The sequence below is a fragment of the Scardinius erythrophthalmus genome (genome assembly GCF_964197995.2).
Source record: "Scardinius erythrophthalmus genome assembly, chromosome: 3".
NCBI classification, from domain to species: domain Eukaryota; kingdom Metazoa; phylum Chordata; class Actinopteri; order Cypriniformes; family Leuciscidae; genus Scardinius; species Scardinius erythrophthalmus.
In genome coordinates this window covers 38,687,904-38,712,378 of record NC_138223.1, presented here as the reverse complement: position 1 = coordinate 38,712,378, position 24,475 = coordinate 38,687,904, and the positions used below count along the sequence as shown (strand labels likewise).

The 24,475-nt window shown below is 36.7% G+C and overlaps 2 protein-coding genes across 3 annotated transcripts in view; one reads left to right on the top strand and one right to left on the bottom strand.

Annotated features, from left to right (window-relative positions):
* The window catches only part of cfap58 (cilia and flagella associated protein 58), a 221,839-nt gene that overhangs the window by 66,839 nt on the left and 130,525 nt on the right, over positions 1 to 24,475 (bottom strand). The window lies entirely within an intron of this gene.
* LOC308688075 (uncharacterized protein) lies at positions 12,699 to 17,813 on the top strand. Of its 2 annotated transcripts, XR_014029824.1 has the most exons (8): positions 12,699 to 13,103; positions 13,208 to 13,308; positions 13,408 to 13,479; positions 14,035 to 14,102; positions 14,427 to 14,530; positions 15,947 to 15,985; positions 16,275 to 16,358; positions 17,241 to 17,813. XR_014029824.1 is itself a non-coding variant. In XM_081360926.1 (7 exons), the coding sequence occupies exons 1-5, from the start codon at positions 13,101 to 13,103 to the stop codon at positions 14,528 to 14,530; spliced, it is 348 nt and encodes a 115-aa protein (XP_081217052.1). In that variant the 5' UTR covers positions 12,699 to 13,100; the 3' UTR covers positions 15,947 to 15,985; positions 16,275 to 17,813. The 2 variants fall into 2 exon arrangements, 1 of the variants encoding a protein (XP_081217052.1); XM_081360926.1 differs by having other exon boundaries at positions 16,275 to 17,813.

The following is a 24,475-nucleotide window of genomic DNA, read 5'->3' as shown; positions in this document are numbered from 1 at the left end:
CTTGTCTGATAGCTGAGATACGCCAATGTCCTCATAGACTATCGTGGCACCTCGTACAAAGACAGTGCATACCATGCCAAGTCATTTGGGCTAATGGTTGGGTGGTTATAGACATTTTTATATTTCCAATCGTTGCAATTCTTTTCATGTGACCACAGATTGAACTCATACACAAATATTTTAATATTTGTAATAACCAAATATTTTAGTAAAAGTGTCTCCTCCCACTTGGAATGTTGTGGTGGCCCTTAGGGACCATGAAGCAAAATTTCAACTTTTTTTGATAACTTTTGACAATCAGACTCCAGAGAATCTTGCTGCACTGGTTTGGTTACGATCAGGCTCCACGCTTGAATCCCTAATGAGTAGTCAAAAAACGACTTAAGTTATTTGCATATTACTGGCACAGGGTGACTCTTGGCTTTAATACATTAATATACATCCAACAACATTTTTTGACTTTGAGAAGCAGGAGGCCTGTAATTTAAATTAGCATTACATTTATTTCATTTAGACTTGAGCATGTTTTCATGTTCAGTTTTAAATGGCTTATTAAAATGAACAATATAATCCAGCCAAACCATTGGTCACATTTTTTTCTTTGTTGTTGGATTAATATTAATGAAATAGTAATAGATGCTGACAGATCTGTTAGGCAGATCCCCCCCCCCCTCCTCCTCCTCCTCCTCCTCAACAACACCCCCCCCCCCCCCCCCGTGCATATTCGCGAGATATAACCTGCTGTGCTTACACTAATAACTCAACAAGACAGGCATTTTGACCTAGAAGTCAGTATGTATGTCTGTCAGAAGTTGTGCAAGAGCTCAAAATGTTGCTGTAAATTTCCCTGGGTGGGAGACTGTAGTAGTTCATCAAGACATTTGACTTCAAAATCCATCTCTGTCTCTCACCCTTTGACACTTCTTTGGTCGCCCGCAGGAAATGCAGAGGGGTAAACATGTAGGTCTGCCAAGAAAGTAGAAAACAGACCAAAAAAGTAGATGGGAAAGATAAAAAAAGAGTGCTTTACACTTCATTTGATACCAGTCTTAACCTTGATCCCCTGAGAGAAAGGAAGAGAAAGCAAGAAAGGCAGAGTCAGGCTGTAGGAGCCTACTGCTGGTTGTCTTAAAGACCAAAGATCCTGTTCAACACCCAGCTCAGGTTCACTCCAAGAGCCCACACACTACTACTGTCCCAAACGCTTCAATAGGCTTGTGATGGTATGTAAGTGCTGAATGTTGTTTTCATAATACAATTTTTGCTTATCTGTTGTTGTTTTTTCAGTATAAAATTAGCATTAAAACTGTCACTTTTTCCATGCCTTCCCTATTTCTACTTGTTACTATAATCCCTGTAGTTACAGATTTTAACGTTTTACACTTTTTTTAAATTTCTATCTAAAAATATAAAAAATCCATTATAAAAATATATATATTAATTGTCACTTCTTTAAAAAAAATCTTAACAAATAAGTAACCATTAAAACAATTATTTACTGTGTGAAAATAATTTCTATCAATTAAAAAAAGGTTGTGGCGTCATTTCCACCACCAGGTTTTTTTTTTGTTTTTTTTTCTGATTGGATAATTGGAATGTTGTTCCAGGACCAACAAATGTGTCAAAATCACATTCACCAGCATAATAAAGGAGTTTTCCGTTGTATTCCAAAAATATTCAAAATGTTATTTACATCACCATCATATCCTTAAAAGAATGCTATTAAAACTATATTAATACACTATTGGAGACTTTCATGAAAAATGACAGACTTCAGCTGTGAGCCATGTATGTCCACTGTTGAAAATTGTTAGCAGACAAATTAAATAAATGTTTTAAGAGACTTCAGGGGGCGTTTTCTTATTCTGGAGCCTTGATGAAGTTCTCTGCCGAAAAATGTTCGTTGTCGACCTTTTTTTCTCTGACACGACACCCACATCATTAAACGATAACTATATCAACACATGCAATATCGATGACGAAAAAAGACGAGACTGAATTGTGTTTAAAAAAATAAACACTTGAAAAATAAACACATTCATGCTTACGGTTACCAGATTTGATCTGAAAACACAGACAAGCTGGAGTTCAGCGATCTTCATTTGAGATTTTCTACTTAAATTAAAGTGTAATTCAGTCGGTCTGTGTTCTGTCACGAGCCGCTTGCGCTGTTTGTGCGACTAAATCTGCGAACAAAATGCAGGCTGATATCGAGGAGTGTTTTTAATGTTGATCATATTATACGAGCAAGAATGCTATGTTTCCCAAATATCCACACGATTTCAAATGTGACATTGATTTTATACAACACTTCAACAAACTAAAGGCCAGGTTAACATTAAATGATCATGTAGCCTACTACATTTAAAACAGTAATTGTCAGTAGGCTTATTTCTCTAATTTGCAACGAAACGCCACAGCAGAACTGCAACATGCAAGCATTATTTATTTTATAAAGGTAAAAAAAATAACTGAAAAAAATCGATTAAAGGGGGCAAATATTGTCCCTTAATGGAAAAGGAGGGGGGGGGGGTACAGCACTCTAAAAAATTGGAGAACCACTGAACTAAGGAAAGGGGATATGTAGAATTGCACAAGTGCCACTGCTAAAAATTGCAATGTCAATACAGCCTGATACCTTGATTTTTCATAAACTAAATTGAATTGGGAAAATTATAATGACATTGTTTGTCTAAAGACTACATATAAAATAGCTACCAAAATTAATGTCGTTAACTGCAGTTTGACTAAAAGTAATGACTAAAAGTTGACAAAAAATGCAATTACTTTTAGTCAACTAAAACTAGACTAAAACTATGAAAGACAAAATGACTAAAATGTGACTAAGACCATTAAGCATTTTCATCTGAAGATGAAGACTAAGACTAAATCAAAAATGGCTGCCAAAATTAACCGGGACCAAGTGCGAGAGGTCCCTTTAAAGGTCGTTCGCCGCAGCTCCCATTTACCGCAGAATGCCGATGAAATTTGTATGACATAATTTAAAACCCGGCTGCATTCTTTACACATCATCACTTCCTTTTTACGACATTAAATTCTGAAACTTTCTCCCCTCCTCTCTTGGTTCAGTGCTAAACATTTGCAGACAGTGTCTGGAGCATGTAATAAGATTTCTCCGAGATCGATGACGCCTCTCGGCATGCATAACAACCAGCTGGACGGGGCTTGTGCTGAGAGCAACCTCTCCCCTCATTACCCCCTGCCGTAGCCTCTCGTGATGAGAAAGTGCAGCCCATTCATTAACATGCTAATCAATTCTTATGAAGTGGCCTAATTGTTTTTTCATGGGGTGAGGGTTAGCCAGTAGACAGACTCCGCGCTGGCCGCTTCAAAGAACACAGGAGCTTCTTTCTTGGTGTGTTTGTCAAGGCTTGAGGTAATAAACAACAACAAGAAGAGCTGAAAGGTCAATGTCTTGGCACAATGGACTTTGTGTGTGGAGACAAGAGACCAGCAGGACAAAAGGGCATTGCTTCCTATGAAGCCGTCTGTAAGGCAACTCATCTTATAAACACTTGAAAATGCCCTTTAAAGGGATAGTTCACCAAAAAATGAAAATCACCGTCATCATTACTCACCCTCCTGTCGTTCCAAAACCTGTATGACTTTCTTTCTTCTTCAGAACACAAAAGAAGCTATTTTGAAGAACGCTGCATGGGGTGCAAAAAAAAAAATTAAAATAAATGTTGCACAAAAGAAAAAAGTTATACAGGTTTGAAGCGACATATTGAAGAGTAATGATTACCAAATATTAATTGTTGGGTGAACTATCCCTCTAAATGGTATTTCCAAGTGTTTATAAGATTTTTGGGTGTACTATTATGTTAAAAAAAAAATTTTTTACATTTATTTGCAAAACATACTTCAATAATCTTTCTTCAAAACTAAAAAAAAAATAATAATGTTTACGGTGTAAGGAATATTTGGTCTATATATAAAATATTAATTCGATTTTGTCCATTTTACACTTAATTTCAGTCTTTAAAAGTACAATTTTAGTTCCTGGTAATGAAAAATAACTAAAATGTTTGTCAAATTAACAGCTTGAAACTTTAACCAAATTTGCAAGCTTTTTGAAAAAAGTATAAACATTTAGACATTACGGGTGTCACGATTTCGATTTTGTATCGAAATCGATCGAAATTAAACCACAACCTCGATCATCGAATTAAAAAATTTAATCGTCGATACTGCCACACCCCCATGTCACGTCCGGTGCGGTCGGCTTGCAGAACAGAAGTCAACTAGAGCGCAGTGCAGCACCTAGAAAGTTTAGAGGGACGTACATGCTCGCAACGGGGCTTAGGCTACTTTACAAGAAGTTCATATATCAATATTCTTCTAACGAATAGAAATAACCTTATATAATGTATATTGTATCTATCTGTATGTGTACAGTTACGTTCAGAAAGGACGCGCAAGCGGTTGCCATGGTAATGAACAGCCTGCTAGTTAAAGCGAATGCAGGGCTTGAATTTCGGTGCGGGATTGCGGGTATTGCGCATATTTTTTATCATTCCCGCAGGTCTCCCATTTATAATGCGGGAAATTCCCGCAAACATTGATTCACTTTAGCATGTAGGTTCAGGTTGTATTAGTAAATTAATCCACGCAGATGGAAAATCAAATCAGTCATTTTAAAACTGTCTGCGAGACGCAATTTCACAAACAGCGTGAGTGATTCAGCGGCGCTGCGTCTTCTATCTCGCGTCTCTCAAAATGGGTTGCACAATGCAATCGTTAAGCGCGCAGCAGGCGGCGGAAATACACTCTCGCGTTTCGGGAGTCGATCGGGCCAGCATTGCATCACGAGTAACTAAAGTTTACCATTTGCACGTCTTTTCAAGTCTCACCAGTTTAAACAGTCACGCGATTTTAAACTCTTCGGTACTTGCGCGCTGTCTGAGAGATGCTTTTTTCTCTGCACACATACATAGAGTAAAGCAGCCTCACAAACAGCTCGCGGGTAACAAAAGTTATTTTTCGTGGATTATAAATCGCTTTAACAGTCAAAAACATAAGAAAATGATGTCAATTTCGGTCTTGGAGAGTATCCTCTAATCTAAACACAGTCGGTTATGTCTTAAATAAGCATAAATCGCACGTGACCGTATAATGAAAACAGGATCCGTGCACTAGCTCTTAAAGGGACAGCAGCCATATGTGTCTGTCATTAATTTGTTTGTCAAAACAACAAAACATAGCTTTCATTTTAAGGAATCAGGATTAATAGCCTATGAATTTAATTTAGTCAGGACTAAAATACTACCCAGTGTTATTTTACATTTGATTAGGCTACTTTATTCAGTCTCTGTAGTATTTCTGAATAGCCTACTAGTTTTAGACCTAAGCAAAAACTTTTCTCTTTATTTCTCTTTATTGATATCTTTATTCTATTGTATTTATTTGTGCTACTTTTTTCAATTTAATTCAAAGATTGAAATCAAGCTTCCTTGAGTTGTGTAAATTCTTAAGAACAAAATGACCCCATTGTAAAAATGCAATGAGTAGGCTAAGCATACATTTAGGCGAGATAAATGTAATTAAAAAAAAAGTCTAAACTCCCCCCTCAAATTAAAAATTCCCCCCCCATAAGAATCACCTAAGGGGGGATTTCCCCCCCATTTTCCAAAATGAAATTCAGGCCCTGGAATGTATAATATTATCCTGTATCTGAGCCAAAATGTACAGCGCGCGTTATATTTTCCTAAATCCAAACAATTGGCCACTGAAACAGCTGATAAAATCTTCATTTGATTCAAAACGTGATTACAACTTGAGGACGCTCAAACTCGATCGTATTTTACTGATACAAAAGACCCGCGCGTGCACGCACTGAGAGGGAGCGCGGTTCACCGGGCTATGGTAAAATAATGACACAGTTTCAAGGTGTGTATAATTTAAACTACTTAGTCAATGCTAACAGTAGCTGCTGTAAGGTTTTTATTACTGCTGCTCTCCTTCTAGTCACTTCTGAACTTTTATTGATTAAGCTCCAGGTGACGGGTTGCCAGATATCACAAAAAGAGCAAAACAAGCCCCTTAAAAACGCAGTATAAGCATGGCAAAATGAATAGAATAGTTCAATATAAAATATCAGATATTATAAACTGAATGATTAAGTGAAACAATAACATGAGATTGAAAAGTTATTCAGCAATACTTTCTTTAAAGTTTAATCACACATACGAGTTGTATTTAATATCAATCAGTTGGGGGCAGTTCATCTAAAAGTTGATAGTTGTGTTCTGTTTAATATATTTAGCTATCAAAATAGTTTACCAAATAAATCATTTACCAAATAAAAGAAAAAGAAAATCAAACAAGGTGAAGTACTTTTCATTTCTAAAGTAGGCTATTTGGGTTTATTTATTATACATAGCCTAAAGCCCTTTCTGTCAATTTCTCCAGAATAGCATAACTATATTGTGAAATATATTGTTACTGTGAAATAAAATGAGTCATATCGTGAAAAAATTATTTTGATCATACCGCCCAGACCTAGTCTAGCCTAAGCAACCTGTGCTTAAAAAACTAAAAATAAATAAATAAATGTAAAAATCGAGAATCGAATCGAATCGTGACCTTAGAATCGAAAATGTAATCGAATCGAGGATTTGGAGAATCGTGACACCCCTATTAGACATGCATCAAGAATTCAACAAACACTAATTTTCTTCATCGTCTGCACAATATATGTTTTAATATTATGTTTATGTTGTGGATATAGCTTAATAATCTCATATATAAGCAGGTCAGTTAACCAGTATTCGGTTAAAACAGGGAAATCGTTCTCTAAACATTGTGTGCACTTTGTTTATATCCTGCAATGTTACTTTTAAAAAAAAAAATTACATTTTCATCAACAGTGATTCCAGTGATTTTTGCTGATCAACAGTTTCAAAGTAATTTGATGTTGCGAGCGTTTGGGGTAAAATACACACATAGATTATTCTGATTTCAGAATGATTTCAAAGCAGTTACTTCAGAACTCAGCTCAGGAGGGAGAAAGAAAGAAATGATGAAGCAATAGTAAACCCATATATTTACTCTTCATTCTGTTTACGGATTAAAGCTTTACATGAATATGAGATAAATGTTTTTTAAAAAATCATTAAAGGTACACTATATAACTTTTGACCCTCCTGCTTTGACATTCACTACTAGGCTTGAAAGACACAACCAGTTTAGATGGAAAGAATCCATTATGTTGTGTGGGTAACATTAAAGGTGCAGTATGTAATATTGACAACTAGTGGTTGCAATGGGTACTGCAGTCCAAATTCAAAATGTTGGAAAGATTTGACCCCGCCCCCTCCTCCTCAGACTCAATGATCACACGGGTTTCTAGATTGAGGACACTCAACAGGAGTGAGCGAAATTGACAATGGAAGGCAAGGAGACTTAGGTAAGTTGATGAGTTGATTTATCCGCCTTTTAATATTTTTAGATGGATGCTTTTTAGGTCGGATAGAATCTGCGATCTCCGACACATTTGTTTGTTGGCTTCAATCATCGCTGCAATATGCTGTGTTTTCCGCCAACTGGCAACCTGGGGTGTCGAAATACTATTGGGTAAATCACACAGACCAAAACAAAAACATACATTCCGACATGAAACGCACATTTCAAAGTAAAATAACTGGCTGTAGCATTGTTTTTCAGATAAACGAGTATGTGAACTTAGTAGAGTATGTTTCCTAAATATCTGCAAATATATTATGGTATTTTTATGCTTAAGTACAGTTAAAAAAAAAAAAGAAAAAAAAAACATACAGCACCTTTAAACATGGAATCATTACTGGTGTAGCAACGACCCCCATTTCCTGCAAGGGTTATGCTTTGACATTGACGCATTCTGACAGGATTTGCGGATACTGGGAGGTAAAATGTGAAGCCGAGAATGAATGCAATGACAGCTGCTCCATGGAAATGTAATGAACCCAAGTATGTCACCATTTACCGAAGGGTGATATTGACTTTCTGTCATAGGCATGATATTGCTGACAATTGTTAGATATGTAGGTTGGCTGACAGAGTGTATCTGACAAATTAATAACAGAGGTGACAATGACGGAGGTGCAAATCACCTTTTTTACCAGTCAGCCTGATGAAGTGAACGAAGCGTGACCAAAGAGTTGTGTGTAATGCAAAACACTCAGATGTCTTCCAAGCATGTCTTCCAAGTTTTTTTCTTTTTCCATCATGAGTTCCTTGACATGCCAACGGTGAGGTTCAATCTGACTATAAAATATTATGTTATATAAATATAATAAATATTTATATAAATATTATAATATTGTATTATAAGCTTCTGCAGAGCAAGTACAGGACTTGCTAATGCCAATTCATACAGGACACGCTGCTGTGAGCAAGTAAGACATGCTGCTTTTGTACAAGCATACATGAATTACCCGTAGCAGATCTATACAGGTGGAGCTGGGGAAGATGGAGGGTTTCTGAAAGTGCGCTCCAAACTGCTACAGCCAAGTATTTTAAAGTTGAGCAGCAAGCTCATTGGCTACTGATACAGCGGGAACCAATCAGCTGTGCCCTATAGAGAATGATGTAATTGCAAGCAGATTGAGTTAAGGTCCTTCACCAGCCTGCACCATATAGGGCCCTATTTTAACGATCTGAAACGCAAGTGTCAAAGCGCAAAGTGCAAGTAACTTTGTGGGCGGGTCTTGGCGCTGTTGCTATTTTCCCGGCGGGATAAATGACTCTTGCGCCCGGCGCAAATCTAAAATGGGTTGGTCTGAAGTAGCTTCATTATTCATAGGTGTGGTTTGGGCGTAACGTGAAATAAACCAATCAGAGAGTCATCTCACATTCCCTTTAAGAGCAGACGCGCTTTTTCTAAAGCGGATTCCTATTGTAACGGCGGATTTGCCAGGCGCGCGCCAGGAGCGGTTCACAGCCGAGGAGAGCAACGCTCTCGTCAGGGAGATTGGGGATGGAGAAACCCACCCACATTAACTTCGGTTAAAAAGGCGTATGATAATTTGGGTAAATGTGTAAGCTAGATGTATGCTTTTATAATAAATTGTCTGTCTATCTATCTATCTATCTATCTATCTGTCTGTCTGTCTGTCTGTCTGTCTGTCTGTCTGTCTGTCTGTCTGTCTGTCTGTCTGTCTGTCTGTCTATCTATCTATCTATCTGTCTGTCTGTCTGTCTGTCTGTCTGTCTGTCTGTCTGTCTGTCTGTCTGTCTGTCTGTCTGTCTGTCTATCTATCTATCTATCTATCTATCTATCTATCATAATAATGTATGATTTGCAAAAATGAAAACTGCTGCTTCTGTGTAGATGAGAGAATCAAAGTGTGTGTATGCGCGTTGGGCATTAGGGATGCGCGTGGGGGATTATGGCCAAGCATGCGCCCTTAAAATAGCATATGCATAACATGCGCAACGCGCCACTGACTTTAAACAATTTTTTTCCTGGTTAGTTGCGCAATTGTTTTCTAAACCTGCAAAATAGCATGAAGGAACGTTTGCGCCTGAACATGCCTCCTTTTTTGCGCTGAACCGCCCAGGGAGCGCAAGTTCATTCCCTAGTTTAGCGACGTGCTTCTGTGGAGGGAAAAGCGCGCTTTGCGCGGGTGCAAAATAGGAATGATACATGCGTCGGTGTACAAAGTCAATTGCGCTGGGTGCAAGATAGGGCCCGTAGTGTTTCATGACTAATATATATTTAAAAAAAAATTATCTTCCACAGAACTGTCCTTTAAATAAAAACATATATTTGAATTGACCCTTCGCAGGGAGCTTGATTGACAGGTGATCTGACCAATCATACTTCGCCATCCGCCATTTTGTCCGACAAAGCAGTCAGGAGAGTTAGTAGATTAACATGGGAGGATTTGAACTTGAAAAACGGAGTGTACTGACGCCTTTCCGTGGTTAAAACAACATTCCTTCTTATGTTTGTTCATATTTATTTGAGGCTATAAATTAACTACACTGTAAAAAATATTTTTGCAATTTAGTTATTTCAACTTATTTTTGTGAGTAGAGATAACTAGATTGTCCAGACAACAAAAAATTGTAAGTTTTCTTGTCCTCAACTAGACTGAAAGTTGAATGAATGACTTAAATTGTTATTTTAACTCAAAAATGTATGTTTAAACAACTGCACTAGATTTTCTGTTGAATTAACAAGTATAATTGTTATTTTAACTTATAAATGTAAGTTGAAACAACTGCACTAAATTTTCTGCTGGTTTTACTTCAATTATACTCTAATGCTTTATTAGAAGTAAATTTGTAAACTAAACTTAGTAAACTAAACTTAATTTATCTATATATCTTGCTGTCTGGTAGACTGCATAAAAACCTAAACTTCAATTTTATTAGTGTGTACATTAAAAACATTACACTGTAAACCCCAATGTTGTCGTTAATAAAGAAATCAAGTTGTCATAACTTAACATTACTTACAAGTTTTTGCATCAAAAATTAAACATTGGATTTTAATGAACTCATCTGGCAGCAAAAATCTTTCAGATTAAGATTTTAAGTGTTATGCACTCAAAATGTCAAGTAATTTAAATGATTCCCTATGTGTCTGTTTAATATGATTGTGCCTGAAATTCTGCCTTGACAACACGCTGATTGGTCGATGCACAAGGCAGTAGTTTTTTTGTTAATCGTGAATTGCTGATGCAGGCAGCAGGCCAGAGGCACTGACACAGACATCCCAACCTGCAAAAGTTCATTTCAGGGAGGTACCCCCCCCCCCCCAACCCCCCCAACCCCCCCAACCCCCCCCCCCCCCCCCCCCCCCAAAAAATGGAAGGAGGACAAGGATATGACATTTCACCACAGAGTTGTTGTCCCTAAAATATATAAAAGCATAATACATAATGTCTATAGGCTATAGGCCTATGCATTTATTTGTTCATAATGTTACAATTTGTAGATTACTTTTACTATTTATAAGCTGCTTATACTATTCATGTAAACTGCTTTTATTTATATTCCATTGCAGCTTTAAACAGGTCTAAGGAATAGGCTAATATGCACATGAATGAAATGAAAGTTGTTGAACTCACCTCAACATGTCTTTTACAATCATTTAACCCGCCATGGGCAATGCTGAAGTCACTGTTACAAACTTTACAGCGTGCAAGACTATCATTATGTTTTACTCTTATAAGACAGGGGTACACTTTCATGTAGTCTGCCGTAAAATGTATCTTATACTTTCGTTTTTTGCATGTTTTTTTGTGGCACTCTCCCGTTGCCATGGCGCTCCTGTTTCTAGATACACTGAACTGATTAATTCGGTCAAAGAGTATAGAAGTAACAAGAGGCGAAACTCCGTTGCAGTTTTGACAACAGCCACTAGGTGGCGCTTCGGTAGCGCGGCCGCCATTTTGGACTGAACCAACGGCTTTACTGGTAGCACAACTACTGTACAGCATTAACATTATGTCTGAAAATAATTGCAAACAAAGAAAACAGTGTTCTGCCATCAACTGCAACAACTACCAGTGTACAACCAATCAACTAGCATTTCATAGATTCCCCAAAGATCCAGAGAGGTAAAGTAGAAAAGGTTTTATTAACTTTAAAGTGAGCTAACGTCAACGATAACAGGTGCTGTAACGTTAATGTAAGCTATCCCATAACCGCAGTAACAGTTTGCTAACGTTATGTATTTGGTCGAAATTGTCAAGACTCGAAATGGGCTTTTTAAATCGCATACTTTCAGAGATATATGAACACCTAACCTGGCAAATGACCGCTTTATTAATTCATTGTTATCACTAAATTAACCCTTTAACTGTCACCTTTTTTCGCTTAAACATGAAAATCACTATCCAAACTTAAATGGTTGTAACGTTAGTATGGTTGTAACGTTAATACTATGGTTGGTCTTGTTTTAATTTGTCAGATTATTGTTGAAGTGAAATAAATTATGAAAGTGAAACAGAAAAAAGTTATATAAGTTTGAGTTTATTAAAATGTACAAATTTTAAAATATAATTATTTATATTTTATATAAAATATATATATATATATATATATATATATATATATATATATATATATATATATATATATATATATATAACAAAATATATTTTACTCTAGAACTGCAAGAAAATGAAAGCAAAAAATCTGAACAAGTTGTGTTCCACATTTTAGGTTGATATGTTGATATCTCGCTCCCTCACCCTTTCTGCCGTGTGCTCTAACGTTACTGCTACACGGTTTGGAGCTGCGCGCTCTTGCTCGCTCGCTCTAGATTCCGGGTGATTTTAGCTAATTTGCGGGCATCAGGGAGCCGCTATAAATATGCGGGAGACTCCCGGATCTTCCGGGAGACATGGGATGTCTGCTCTAGAGATATTAAAAACTAGAAACTACTTTTTAGTTAATTTAACCGCTTTTGAATTTGAACCGGTATAGTTCAATCCTATGACAGCGGTGTTGCGTTCAGTCCAAGATGGCGGAGCTGCAGCTCTGCGCATGGGTGAGTTTGTTGCAATGGAACGTTCTATTGAGTTTCGCCTCTTGTTACTTCTATACTCTTTGATTCGGTTCGGGAGAAGCGATAAAACCCGCCCACACTGACAATTGATTGGTTGATTTACCGAAACAGGCCAATCAGATGCTCTCTATCTTACGTGCGCACACACGCACACACGCAAGGTCTCTCGCTCCCTCTCCCTCTCTGCTGTGCAAGCGCGCTCTGGCTCGCTCGCTCTAGATTCCGGGAGATTTTAACTCATTTGCGGGTATCAGGGAGCCGCTATCAATATGCGGGAGACTCCCGGAACTTCCGGGAGACTTGGGATGTCTGCTGACACTTCATAAAAACAGTAATTTCGGGGTTAAAACGGAGCCGGCCCGTCCATCACGTAGCCTACGGACATTTCAGGCTTCGCATTTGGAACTGAATCACACAAGACCATAGACAGTATATAAACACAAGACCATGACGCAGGCTGTAAATGGAATCTTTTTTTGAACCGACTCTCGAGCCTCTTCTCCCCCTCCCCCGCTGACTCACTGCAGTTCTTGCGCGCGCAGCCGCAGAGAGCGTCCGGTATTTTCTGAGAAAACGTATGGTAAGTGTGAATTCATAAAACTATTTTAAATAACATGTTTGCCAGAACATAACGTCAACATTTGTTCAATGTTCTAACGTTTTTATTTTTACTGTATTTTCTAGACCGACATTGTTTTCGAGCCGTTAATTCCCGCTCCTGCTCCATTCAAATCTTGCGCGCTGATAACGTCCGGTATTTTCTGTGAGATTTACATCAGACGAAGGTAAGTTTGAATTCATAAAATCATTGTAAATAACATGTTTACCATAAAACAACGGCAACGTTTTTCAATGCCATATTTTATCTGAACCGTATTTTATAGCCCACTGCCTTCGTTACTGCGTACGCTGACATCGTCCAGTGTTTTCAGACGTTTAGCCTATATCAGACGAGGGTAAGTGCAAATTCATGAAACCTTTTTAAATAGAGTATTTACCAAAACATAAGATTTGGTGTTGATTTAAATTGAGTGTGTTTATGTTGTAAAATAAGTCTAGCTATCTTAGTCTAACTTAGTTAGGTAACTTACGTTAACTGCTAACTGATGTTACTTAACTTAGCATCTGCAACTGTAACTACACACATTTCTAAGTTAGTCATTAGTTAAATATTCACGTTTATTAATTAATTAACTGTTAATTAATTAGCTAGTGTGCTTGAGTTGTTAACGTATTCTCCTTTGACAAATTAGTAAGTTAGACACTTTCTTCTCAACTGTCCTCAGAGGCTTCAGAAACAACACTGAAGGAAGCTGACTTTTGATTGATGTGAGGCAGACAAGGCCGAAAAGGTTTTAGCTATGTACTTAAAAATATATCATATTTGTTAAAGTGCAGTGTATCACTCCATTTGTTTGTTTTAATGTTCTAGTAAGTGTAGAAATCTACCATGTACTTAGTTTTATTATGATGTAATGTACTGTGCAAGTTATATATATGATTGTTTTCAGGCCAGTTGGTAAAAGCTGCCATTCTTCTCAAATACTGCTGCTCTTCAAAGAACAGAGTCATTCATCAGGTAACACACAAAAATAGTTTTTGTTTGAATACCATTTAGTTTCCCAAGTTATCTTGTATTTTATTTAGTTAATGAAACGGCAAGAAAGCACTTTGACTTGCTTTATTTCCATTCTTGTTGCTGTCCAACTAACAAAATTGCTTTGTATTGTTACATTTTTATTATTATATCACTCTAACCTGTTATTTACAATTATGAGCACAGATTAATTAAATTACACTAAAAAATTGTCTAGCAGTTTTATTCATGGTCAGATTCAATCCATCATGGATGGATTTGAGCACATAGACGATTCACTGATTTTTTTACTTCCTTGTGTTCAAGCTTCAGTCAAGTTGATTAAAAGCTGCTTGTTCACCAACCGGACCAAACAGGATTTTTTCTTTTACCTCAGTTTCATCTCAGTTGCAGAGCTCTACCAGATATAGGTAAGTCTTCACCACAATCTTTGAATTAAAAAAAAAGTTATTGTCAAATTGAATCGTTATGGGTGATATAAATAGTAGGGCTGTGCCATATCATACCGTCCACGATAATACCAGTATAAATTTTTACATGATAAAAAAGCGTCATATCGCGATATCACTGATATAGCGACGCAATGACGTATGGCACATTACGTTCCCTAGCACGCACAACAACAACACCTGTCTGAGCGTGAGAGCAGCAAGTCAGCCTCCAATGACGATAAAATCAATAATTTTTAAACGTTCTCCAAGACGCAGTATTACCAACCGTGTGAGTTTCTCCAAGATGCAATATTATCAACCAGTGCCGCGTCTTCTCTCTCTCGCTCTCAAAATGGGTTGCACAAGTCAAGCGTCGATACCACACTCGTGTTTAGCAGTCAGGACATGACGGTCACTTGCATCGTAACTAAAGTTTATCATTTTCACTTTTTTTTAAGTCTTATCAGTTTAAACATTTGCGATTTTAAACTATTCAGTACTCTCGCGCGCTCTGTTTACTCTGCGTGCATACATGTATACATGTATACAGTAAAGCCGTCTCACGAATAGCTCGCGAGTAACAAAAGTTCCTTTTCACGGATTATATCGTGAACACGCAAAATTGTGTAAAAATGCCGGTCGTGGTTAGTATATTCATAAACAGTCGGTTATGTCTGGAATTAGCATAAAACGCGTGTGACAATGTGACAGTCAGCAGCATCATGAAAACAGTAATGGATCCGGGCACTAGCTCTAAAAGTGACAGCACAGCAGCCATATGTGTCTGTCATTGTCGTCAAAACAACAAAAGATAGCTTTCATTGTAAGGAATCAGAATTAATATCCTATGCATTTAATTTAGTCAGGACTATCAGTGTTATTTTACATTTGATTACCTTATACAGTTTCTGTAGCATTTCTGAATACTAGTGTTAGACCTACCCAAAAACTTTTCTCTTTATTTGTATCTTTATTATTTTGTATATATTTTTTGCTACTTTTTTGTAAAACAATTGTAAAAACACAATGAGTGAGCAAACATTTAGGTGAGATAAATGTAATAAAAAAAATTGTCAACTTTTTTTTTCTATATCGTCATAAATATCATTATCGCAAATATTCTTGAAATATCGTGATATAATTTTGAGGCTATATCGCCCACCCCTAATAAATAGCAAGTAATACGTCTGTGGTTTGAAATGTCACGGTTTTCATTATTACTATTCAGTGTTTGGATTTTGCCTCGCGCCATTTCAATGCGCTTTTGTTCATGTTTTAAGAAATCTTGATAATAGGGTGAATTATTCACAATGTTGTCACAAATTTAAAGGGGTCATATAATGCCATTTTTGCACAAGCTAATATGAGTCTTTTTTTCTTTCTTTTTTACCTCAGTCACTTCAATTCAACTCAGTTGCAGAGCGCCAGATATACGTAAGTTTTGACCACAATCTTTGAATTACAAAAGTAAATGTCATATTGAATCGATATGGGTGATACGTACAATTAATACGTCTGTGGTTTGAATGTTTTCATTATTTCTATTCGTAGTTTGGATCTTGCGCCATGTCATCACGCTTATGTTCATGTTTTAAGAAATCTTGATAATAGGGTGAATTAGTCATGATATTGTCACAAATTTAAGATTATTGAGTGTATTTCAAATCAGAGTGTTTTGCACATAGAAGATTCGCTCATTGTATTTCCTCGTGTTGACTCACAGGTTCCGTCAAGTTGACTAAAAGCTTGTTCACCAACCGGATTTATTACCTCAGTCACTACATAAGTTGCAGAGCACCAGATACAGGTGAGTTTTCACTGCAATCTTTGGCAATCATTAAAATTAACTATCAATTTGAATTGATGTGTGTAAAATAAGTAACTTATTATATCTGTACTTTTAAATGTTACTGTTTTTATTGATATTGGAAATGGTTGTGGCGCTCTCGTGAACTAATTTTGAGGCCCACACAGAAGAAAAAGAATAGTTGAAAAAAGTATTTTTTCTTTTCTTTTTTTTACGAAGTATTCTCGTTGCTTGATAAACTTAAGGTTGAGCCACTGTAGTCACTTGGACTATTGTAACAATGTTTTTACAATTTTTTCTGGGCTGGCAAATATCGATTACCCAGCAGTCTATGAAGGAGTGAGCCAGCTCTCAGATTTCATCAAAAATATCTTAATTTGTGTTCCGAAGATGAACGAAAGTCTTACAGGGTTGGAACAACACCTTTAATGCTTTTCATAGTTTCTTTTTGAAAGGAATGTTGTGAACAGGATGTTTCATGTGTTGGTATGTTGTGGGAGTGGCATTTTAGAGTGTTTAGTTTAATTGATGAATTTGTTGAAGCTTGAGAGCATAAATAATTGGTAACTTAGTTGATATTAAAATGGCATTTAAGCCAATTCATAGGTCTTTAATGTGTTAAACAATGTTTAAACGGTATCTTTTGGAACAAAGGATGTTTCTATATTGAATGCTGTGGGTTGATCTTGTTTAATGTAACAGATTAATCCACAAGACATGCATTGAGACAGGTGTAAAACACCTTTTCACAAGGTTGTTTTCTGCAATTTCATTGCAGTTCATTGCAAAAAAAAATTGAATTGTATATAACACCTGATGTTCTTGTTACATCATAAGAAGAATGGCATCTACGCTAATGTTAGTCTTTTTGTTTATTCCAAGGTTTACTGAAGTCAGCCGGATCCGGGCCGTATCCAGATCAGGTGGTGGACCTGCGCCTGGACACGTCCACAACGCATCCCTGAAGTGCCAGCCTCATCAGCCCTGTGAAGGCCTCATCGACACTACAGCCATCAGCACTGATCCTCAACAAACTCGTCTCCATACCGGCGTGACTCCGACTTCCAGTCAGATGAAACTGGATAATATTCTGAATGTTCTGATCCAATCTGACTTCTGACCTGTAATGCTGCCTGAATCATAATCATACACTGTTCGTTCTTTGCTCAGAGGTGAACTGAGTGACTGAGCCTGGGTTCTCCCAAGGTTTTTTTTCTCCATTCTGTCACCTGATGGAGTTTTGGTTCCTTGCCACTGTTGCCTTGGCTTTTGGCTTGCTTAGTTAGGGACATTTAATATTCAACAATATTATTGATTTGCCTTACTTAAGGTGAAAGATGACGCAATTTTCTCCTAGAAACAAACTTTGTTGTATTATTTTCATGTTATCACTGTGCTGCTTTGATACAATCTGTATTGTAAAAAGTGCTATATAAATAAAGGTGACTTAACTAATTAACTTATTGTAAATTGTATCAGTGATCGTCAATTTTACATATTTTTTTAAATCAAATGTATTTTACAAATTAATGTTCTAGTAGTAATTCATTATTTGGTACTGCTGCAGTTTTTAAAACACCACTTTAGTTGGCTGAACTTATTGGGTGTAGTTTAGAAAACTAATCTTTAGTTTGCTGAACTTATTGGGTGTAGTTTAGAAAACTTAACTTTAGTTGACTGAACTAATTGGGTGTAGTTTAGAAAACTAATCTTTAGTTTGCTGAACTTATTGGATCTAGTTTAGAAAACTTAGCTTTAGTTGACTGAACTTAAATTCGAAGTTTACTTAACTAAATTAAATCAGTTCATTGTACATTATAACTTGTCAGGTAAACTTACCCAAATTTGTCAGGTACACTTTTATAAATAAGTTAGTAAAACTCAAAAAAATCCATGCAAAAAGATAACAAAAAATAATGAGTTAAGTCAACAAAAGATTTTTTTACAGTGTAGAAGGAAGAGATGATCGGTTCATGAGCAGCTTTAACTGATGCTCTACAGCGATCTGTCACGACACATTAAAGAGCCACAAAACGGTATTTATTGTTTAAATTTCTTTTAAAAAATGACCAAATTAGAAAGGTGAGACTTTGTTTAATATGTTTAATATCAAACGTAACCGAAAAGTAACCTGCTCTATCCTGTCTGTCAGCTAGTTGTCAGTCTCCTCTCTGCTCCGCGATGTATTTTTCACTGCGTGAGAACATGGTGTGGCGTGAGACCGGCGTAGCTTGTCGGACATAGCGACAGTAACTAAGGGGGGGGGGGGGGTCTTTGCGAACGGTCAATTGGCATATAGACTTATTTGTGCAAAACCTGATGACGCATATCCTCCAGTATGATTTGAGAATGTTCCAAAGAGAATATTGTGCTTCAGTGGAAAGCAAGAAAATCTGATCTTTTGTACAAAGGAGTTCACATGATCAATGTCACAAATCTGCTTAGTGAAGCAAGGTTTTGCTTAGATATTTAATTCAAATGTACCCCTATTCTAGTTTAAAATCTAGTTCTAGTTCATTATCCTCAGACTTCTCTCAGAATTACATATCAAATTCCAGTCATGAGAAGTTCAATAAGTCAATCACAAAATCTGCCCCAAGCTTGTCGAACAGAACCTTTTCCTTGCTTGTCCTCCTCCTTAACAGTTCATTACAGACACAAACCCAAGACTAACTAAGAGACATCCCGTAAGAATATTAAATGAGATGTATTAAGGTTTTATGAGAAAATGGGCAAATGGCATGTTCTCCTGCCTCCTTCCATCTGCATGTGGCCGAGAACCCTCACATTCTATGGCCTTCCATCTGAAGCCAGTGGCAAATGACACATAAGAAAAAAGCATGAAGTAAAGACTAAAAACAGAAATGACTGTTAACGACATGCTAAAAGGCTTCCAACCACTTAAAAATCAATTATGTATTCATCAAAGCACAGAGAGTGCAACAGACTGGTGACATTTTTTGAAAAAATGAAACATATGACTTCCTATGTTTGCAGTGTTCGGAAAGCTGCTTTGAAACTGTCACATGCCAAACTACAAGCTACAGTACTCTCAAAGTAGCTAAATTACAGTAAAGCTTCTTTAGAGAATGGACTCAGATAAAAAAAGATGCTAACTGCACTGAAGGAATTTAAAGGGATAGTTCACCCAAAAATGAAAATTGTGGTGAAGAAGTGGTTGAAAGCTAGTTATTTTAATCAATAAAGTTTTAAATGTGGATATTTTTCTTAAACAAATGCATCGCGTCACTTCAGAAGGCATTTATTAACCCCCGGAGCCCTGTGGAGCACTTTTATCACGGATGGAAGCGCTTTGATGGACTTCCAAAAAAATATACCCATTCACTTCCATTATAAAGCTACCAGGACATTTTTAATATAACTCTGATTGTGTGCGTCTGACAGAAGAATGTCATATTCACCTAGGATGGCTTCAGGATGAGTAAATCATGGGCTAATTTTCATTTTTGGGTGAACTATCCCTTTAAGTGGGCAATATTTTAGTTTTATTTATTGATTACATTATTTATAGTTATTATATTTAAATAATATTTACAATCAGATCAGTATTTATCTGGCAAAACAAAGGACATCTTAATTAGGATGACAGCATTTAACTTTTTACACCGAATACATTTACATTTAACTGAATACAGCTAATAATCACATCAAAAATGTTACACTGCCTTTCAATATTTTCTAATTTGCTAATTTAGTGCTTAATAAACATTTGTCATTATAGTCAATGTTGTGCTGATTAACATAAATGTGGAAACTGTTATACATTGTTTTCAGGATTTTTTGCTGAACAGAAAAGAACAGCATTTATTTCAATTAGAAACTTAAAAATGTCTTTACTTTCACTTTGGATCAATTGATGCATACTTGCTGAATAAAAGTATTAATTTGCCTTAACTTTTGGAAGTGAAATAAATATCTTGCTGCTAAAACATGTCACAATGACTTCTATGCAAGATCTCAAATGAATAAATCAGTTTATTTGAATGGTTCATGTAAATCATTTCACAAGTGGACCACTTAAACAAACTGAATCAGTCTAAAATGAATCAGAATCCAACGCTACATGGAAAAAGTCAATAGTTTAGAAGTAAGTTGCAGCAGTTTAACTTTATACCACAATACTGCATATTTTTGGAAAAGCTAGACTACTAAATAGTTAACTAAGGCAGTAATGCCAATACTTGTAGCTCCAAAAATGCTTGCAAGGTCTGTGAATGCAAAGCATGTCTTCATTCAGATGTTCTGGATCTTTCTTCCTCTTATTAAAGAGGGAAACTGATGATGGTTTTGACTTGAGAAGTGATGGGAAACAGGAAGGAAAAGGCAGAAGGTAAAAGAAAGCAGGAGTAAATTGCAGCTCTGGGGCACCTGTATGCTTTTAGAGTACAAAAGGCAAAGGGTGAGACACAGGCTCACAAAAACCAGGAAAACAAATGAATGTAGGTGAAAGAAAGGAAATGCCAGAGAGAGTTACATAAGCCTGCAGTGAACTCCCTATCAATTTAAAGTTTTCTGCATCATGTCCCTGCGGCACCTCAAAACATGAAAGATTGCCTTTGTTCGTCATTTCTCTCTTTCGTTCTTTCTCTCTAGTTGTTTGTCGATCTTCTTTGCTCCGATTTCCTTTCCCATCAGTCTATTTAATACCTTTTGCTCTTTATTTGTAAAGCGATGCCTGAAAAAATTATACACGGATTACAGGAAAAATAAGTAAGGTTTTCATGTAACACTATTCATATGACAACATGACATATTATTATGCAGTGATTGAGCAGTTACAGCGATTAGAAGAGGCAATTACATGAAACGTGTTAATTGTGCGTCTACTTCCTCTCATTTTAGCAGAGGTGTCAAAAATATTCACATTCATTACTCAGGCAGAAGTATAGATACGGATTAAAAAGACTTCTGTAGAAGTTGAAGTATCAACTCAAGCTTTTTACTCAAGTAAAAGTGTAAAAGTACTGGTTTCAAAACTACTTAAAGTATAAAAGTAAAAGTAAGGAAAAAAAAATGCCATTAAGGACAAAAGCTCAGACCACGCCACAGGGGCCTATAGTGCACAATCTCACCTCCTCAAAAAAAACATTTTTCTAAAGGCCATAATAACTATATTGTTATATTAAAATGTTAATGTTGAAAAATTTGGGATGCACTACTAGGCTACCTGTTTCAGCCGCATATATGCCCATTGAAAATGACCACATTTTAGTACAATGCAAATACATTAAAGAACCATATATGTGTACTACTGAGCATTAACGTGTTTCATGGAGCGAAGATATGATGACTAGTCGCCTGTAAGTATTGATATGGTGCACAGTGTTGCCAGATTGGGACGGTGATTTCCAGCCCAAAAGCTCACCAAACCCCCCCCCACCCTCCCCCCCCCCCCCCCCACTCCAAGAAAAAAACAATAGGTACAAACCAATAGGGTGAACGATGACAAGCCGGAATGAAAATAAGCCGAAATTAATCTTTGACCCCAATATTGCTATCTCATTCAGATATGAGTACTTGTAACAAATGGATTGTAAATGAAAATTCACAATGACTTTAAGCAAATAAAAATTATTCAAGTATGATAATTATACTTACAGAAATAGTTATAGTAAAGTTTGGAGTGAGGACACATTTAATTCATCAAAAGTGACAGTATGACATACATTGTTACAAAAAATATATATTTCAAATAATTGCTGTTCTTTTGTACTTTCTCTTCATCAAAGAATATTGAAAACATATATGTATATTTTACACACACACAGCTCTCTATCTCTCTCTCTCACACACACACACACACACACACACACACACAAACTGTTTTTAACTGATAATAATGAGAAATGTTTCTTGAGCACCAAATCAGCAAATTGGAATTATTTCTAAAGGATCATGTGACACTGAAAACTGGAGTAATGATGCTGAAGATTCAGTATTGCCATCACAGGAATAAATTACATTTTAAAATATAATACATTCAAAAAACAGTATTTATTTTTTATTTTTAATCAAATAAATGCACCCTTGGAGAGCACAAGAGACGAATACATTAAAACATCTTACCAACCTCAACCTTTAACATTTTATTTCCTCTTTATAGTGTGAAATTTCATTTCCACTGCAGGATGCACAGATCTTTATGACTCAGTCTTCATGATGATCAATTAGCTTCCTGTGTGGAAGGGTTGAATGTTTATCAAATGATCTTGCCTGAAATTCTCATCCCCTGGAAGTAATTGCAAGTGCTCTTCTGTTCCTGATGACGACCGGTCTTTTTCTACTGTTCTCTGTGGCTTTCCGTTATTAGTACAGGAATCTAAACAGAGGGAGTGCTGAGCTCGGCTCAAACATGCCTCTTACTTTGATTAGCAAGGGTGAAGCATGCTCTCCAAAGATTACATTGATGTCTACCATGAGAGTGTCAGCATCTAGTTCACAGACTTTAGTTTGCTTTATAAAGTTTCCCAACGTTTCAGTCTTCAGTGCATCTTTTGGTCTTCTCTCTCCCTTTTCTCTTTCATTGGGCATCTTGCCTTTTCACTTCATGGTTCAAAGGAGAGGTGAACATCAGAGCCATCATGCTTCCTGATAACCAGTCGGGGCGCCAGACAGCACCTCCTGTGGCATGCTGGGTAAGCTGCTCAAGTTGGGTAGCTGCCCACCAGCCCTTGAGACCCATTTTCTTTTATTAATGAATCTTTCTGTCTAGTTCCTTACAAATGCACAGACCATATTTCACCCAAAATGAGCTTTTAAGGATCTTCAGCAGTCACCCAGGAGAGAATATTCAAGAGCATCCGACTATACGCTTCCCAAGGCAGTGTTTGGATTAATCAGAAAATACTGTCAGTTATCCGTGGATCTATTTAGTTCTGAGACAGCTCATAAGTCTGTGATCTGCAAGTCGAAATTTTCCACCCTTGTCATCCAGAACTCCACAACCCTCCACCCCATGTGTGGAAGAACCTTCCAGTCTGAAACCATCTGTTCGGACCACTGGTCCACACTCCTCTGAAACAATCTGTTCAGGCTGATGGACCGATTCCACTGTGCTCCAGATATTAACATAGAATGGATTCCAAAAGGCTGAGATTTTATTTTGGCTTCTTTGTTTAATATTTTTTTTATTTTAAAATATATTTTAACACTAATGCATGACCCAAAAAACATGTATTGGATTCAGTGGTCTACTTTTTTGTCTTCCTCATCAGAGATTGTCTTATTATTGGAAGATGAGAGGGTCTGTGGCTGTTGCATTGGTTGCAGGCTTGCCTTCCAGTGGCTTTGCCCGATTCAAGTCTTGGGCTGTGTCTGAAGTCGCCCCCCTTAACCCTTAAATAGGCCACTACTTGAGGGGACAGCCATTTGTAGTGGTGTCCAAAACCATAGTGGACGTTATCGAGTGCACTCAATCCCACAATGAACCGCAAAAATGAGTGTACAACCAATGCTCAACGGCTAGAGAATACCCATAATGCACTGTGACGGTCACACCAAATGAATTCCCGTGTCTCGCCAGAAGATTGTGCCCGCATAGCTGAATCATCCATCCATTTTCTAAACCACTGATCCAATGTGGCTACAGCCACAGTCATAAATTCCTTTTTACTTGATTATTAAATTGTTTTATGAGGGTTTATACAAGCTAGTTTCCATTAAAGAGTTAAAGATACATCTTTTCATTACTACTGGAGATGCAAGTTTTGAATGATTACTAAATATCAAGCACAAACTATGCAAAAGTGGCAGCCCTTCCAACACACTCAGTATCCGAATTCACTCCCTCGTTTTCATTCATTCCTTCACTATATTAGGACTATATTAGTGAAGTAATGTAGTGAATAGTGAATGAGGTGATGAGTTGAATCAGGTGTGTTAGTTAAAAGAGTCAAAAAAAACCATATGCATTTCCTATGAAACTTTCATCTAAGACTTGGAATAGTGATAATACAAAAACCTATGACCTTTTCCTGAACCTATGGCAACTATATAATTAACATTGCTGATTCTTACATACTTATGAGAAATACATTGAATATCAAGAAATTTTATTATTTTAATGAGAAATATTCTATGAATCACATCAGGTCAAT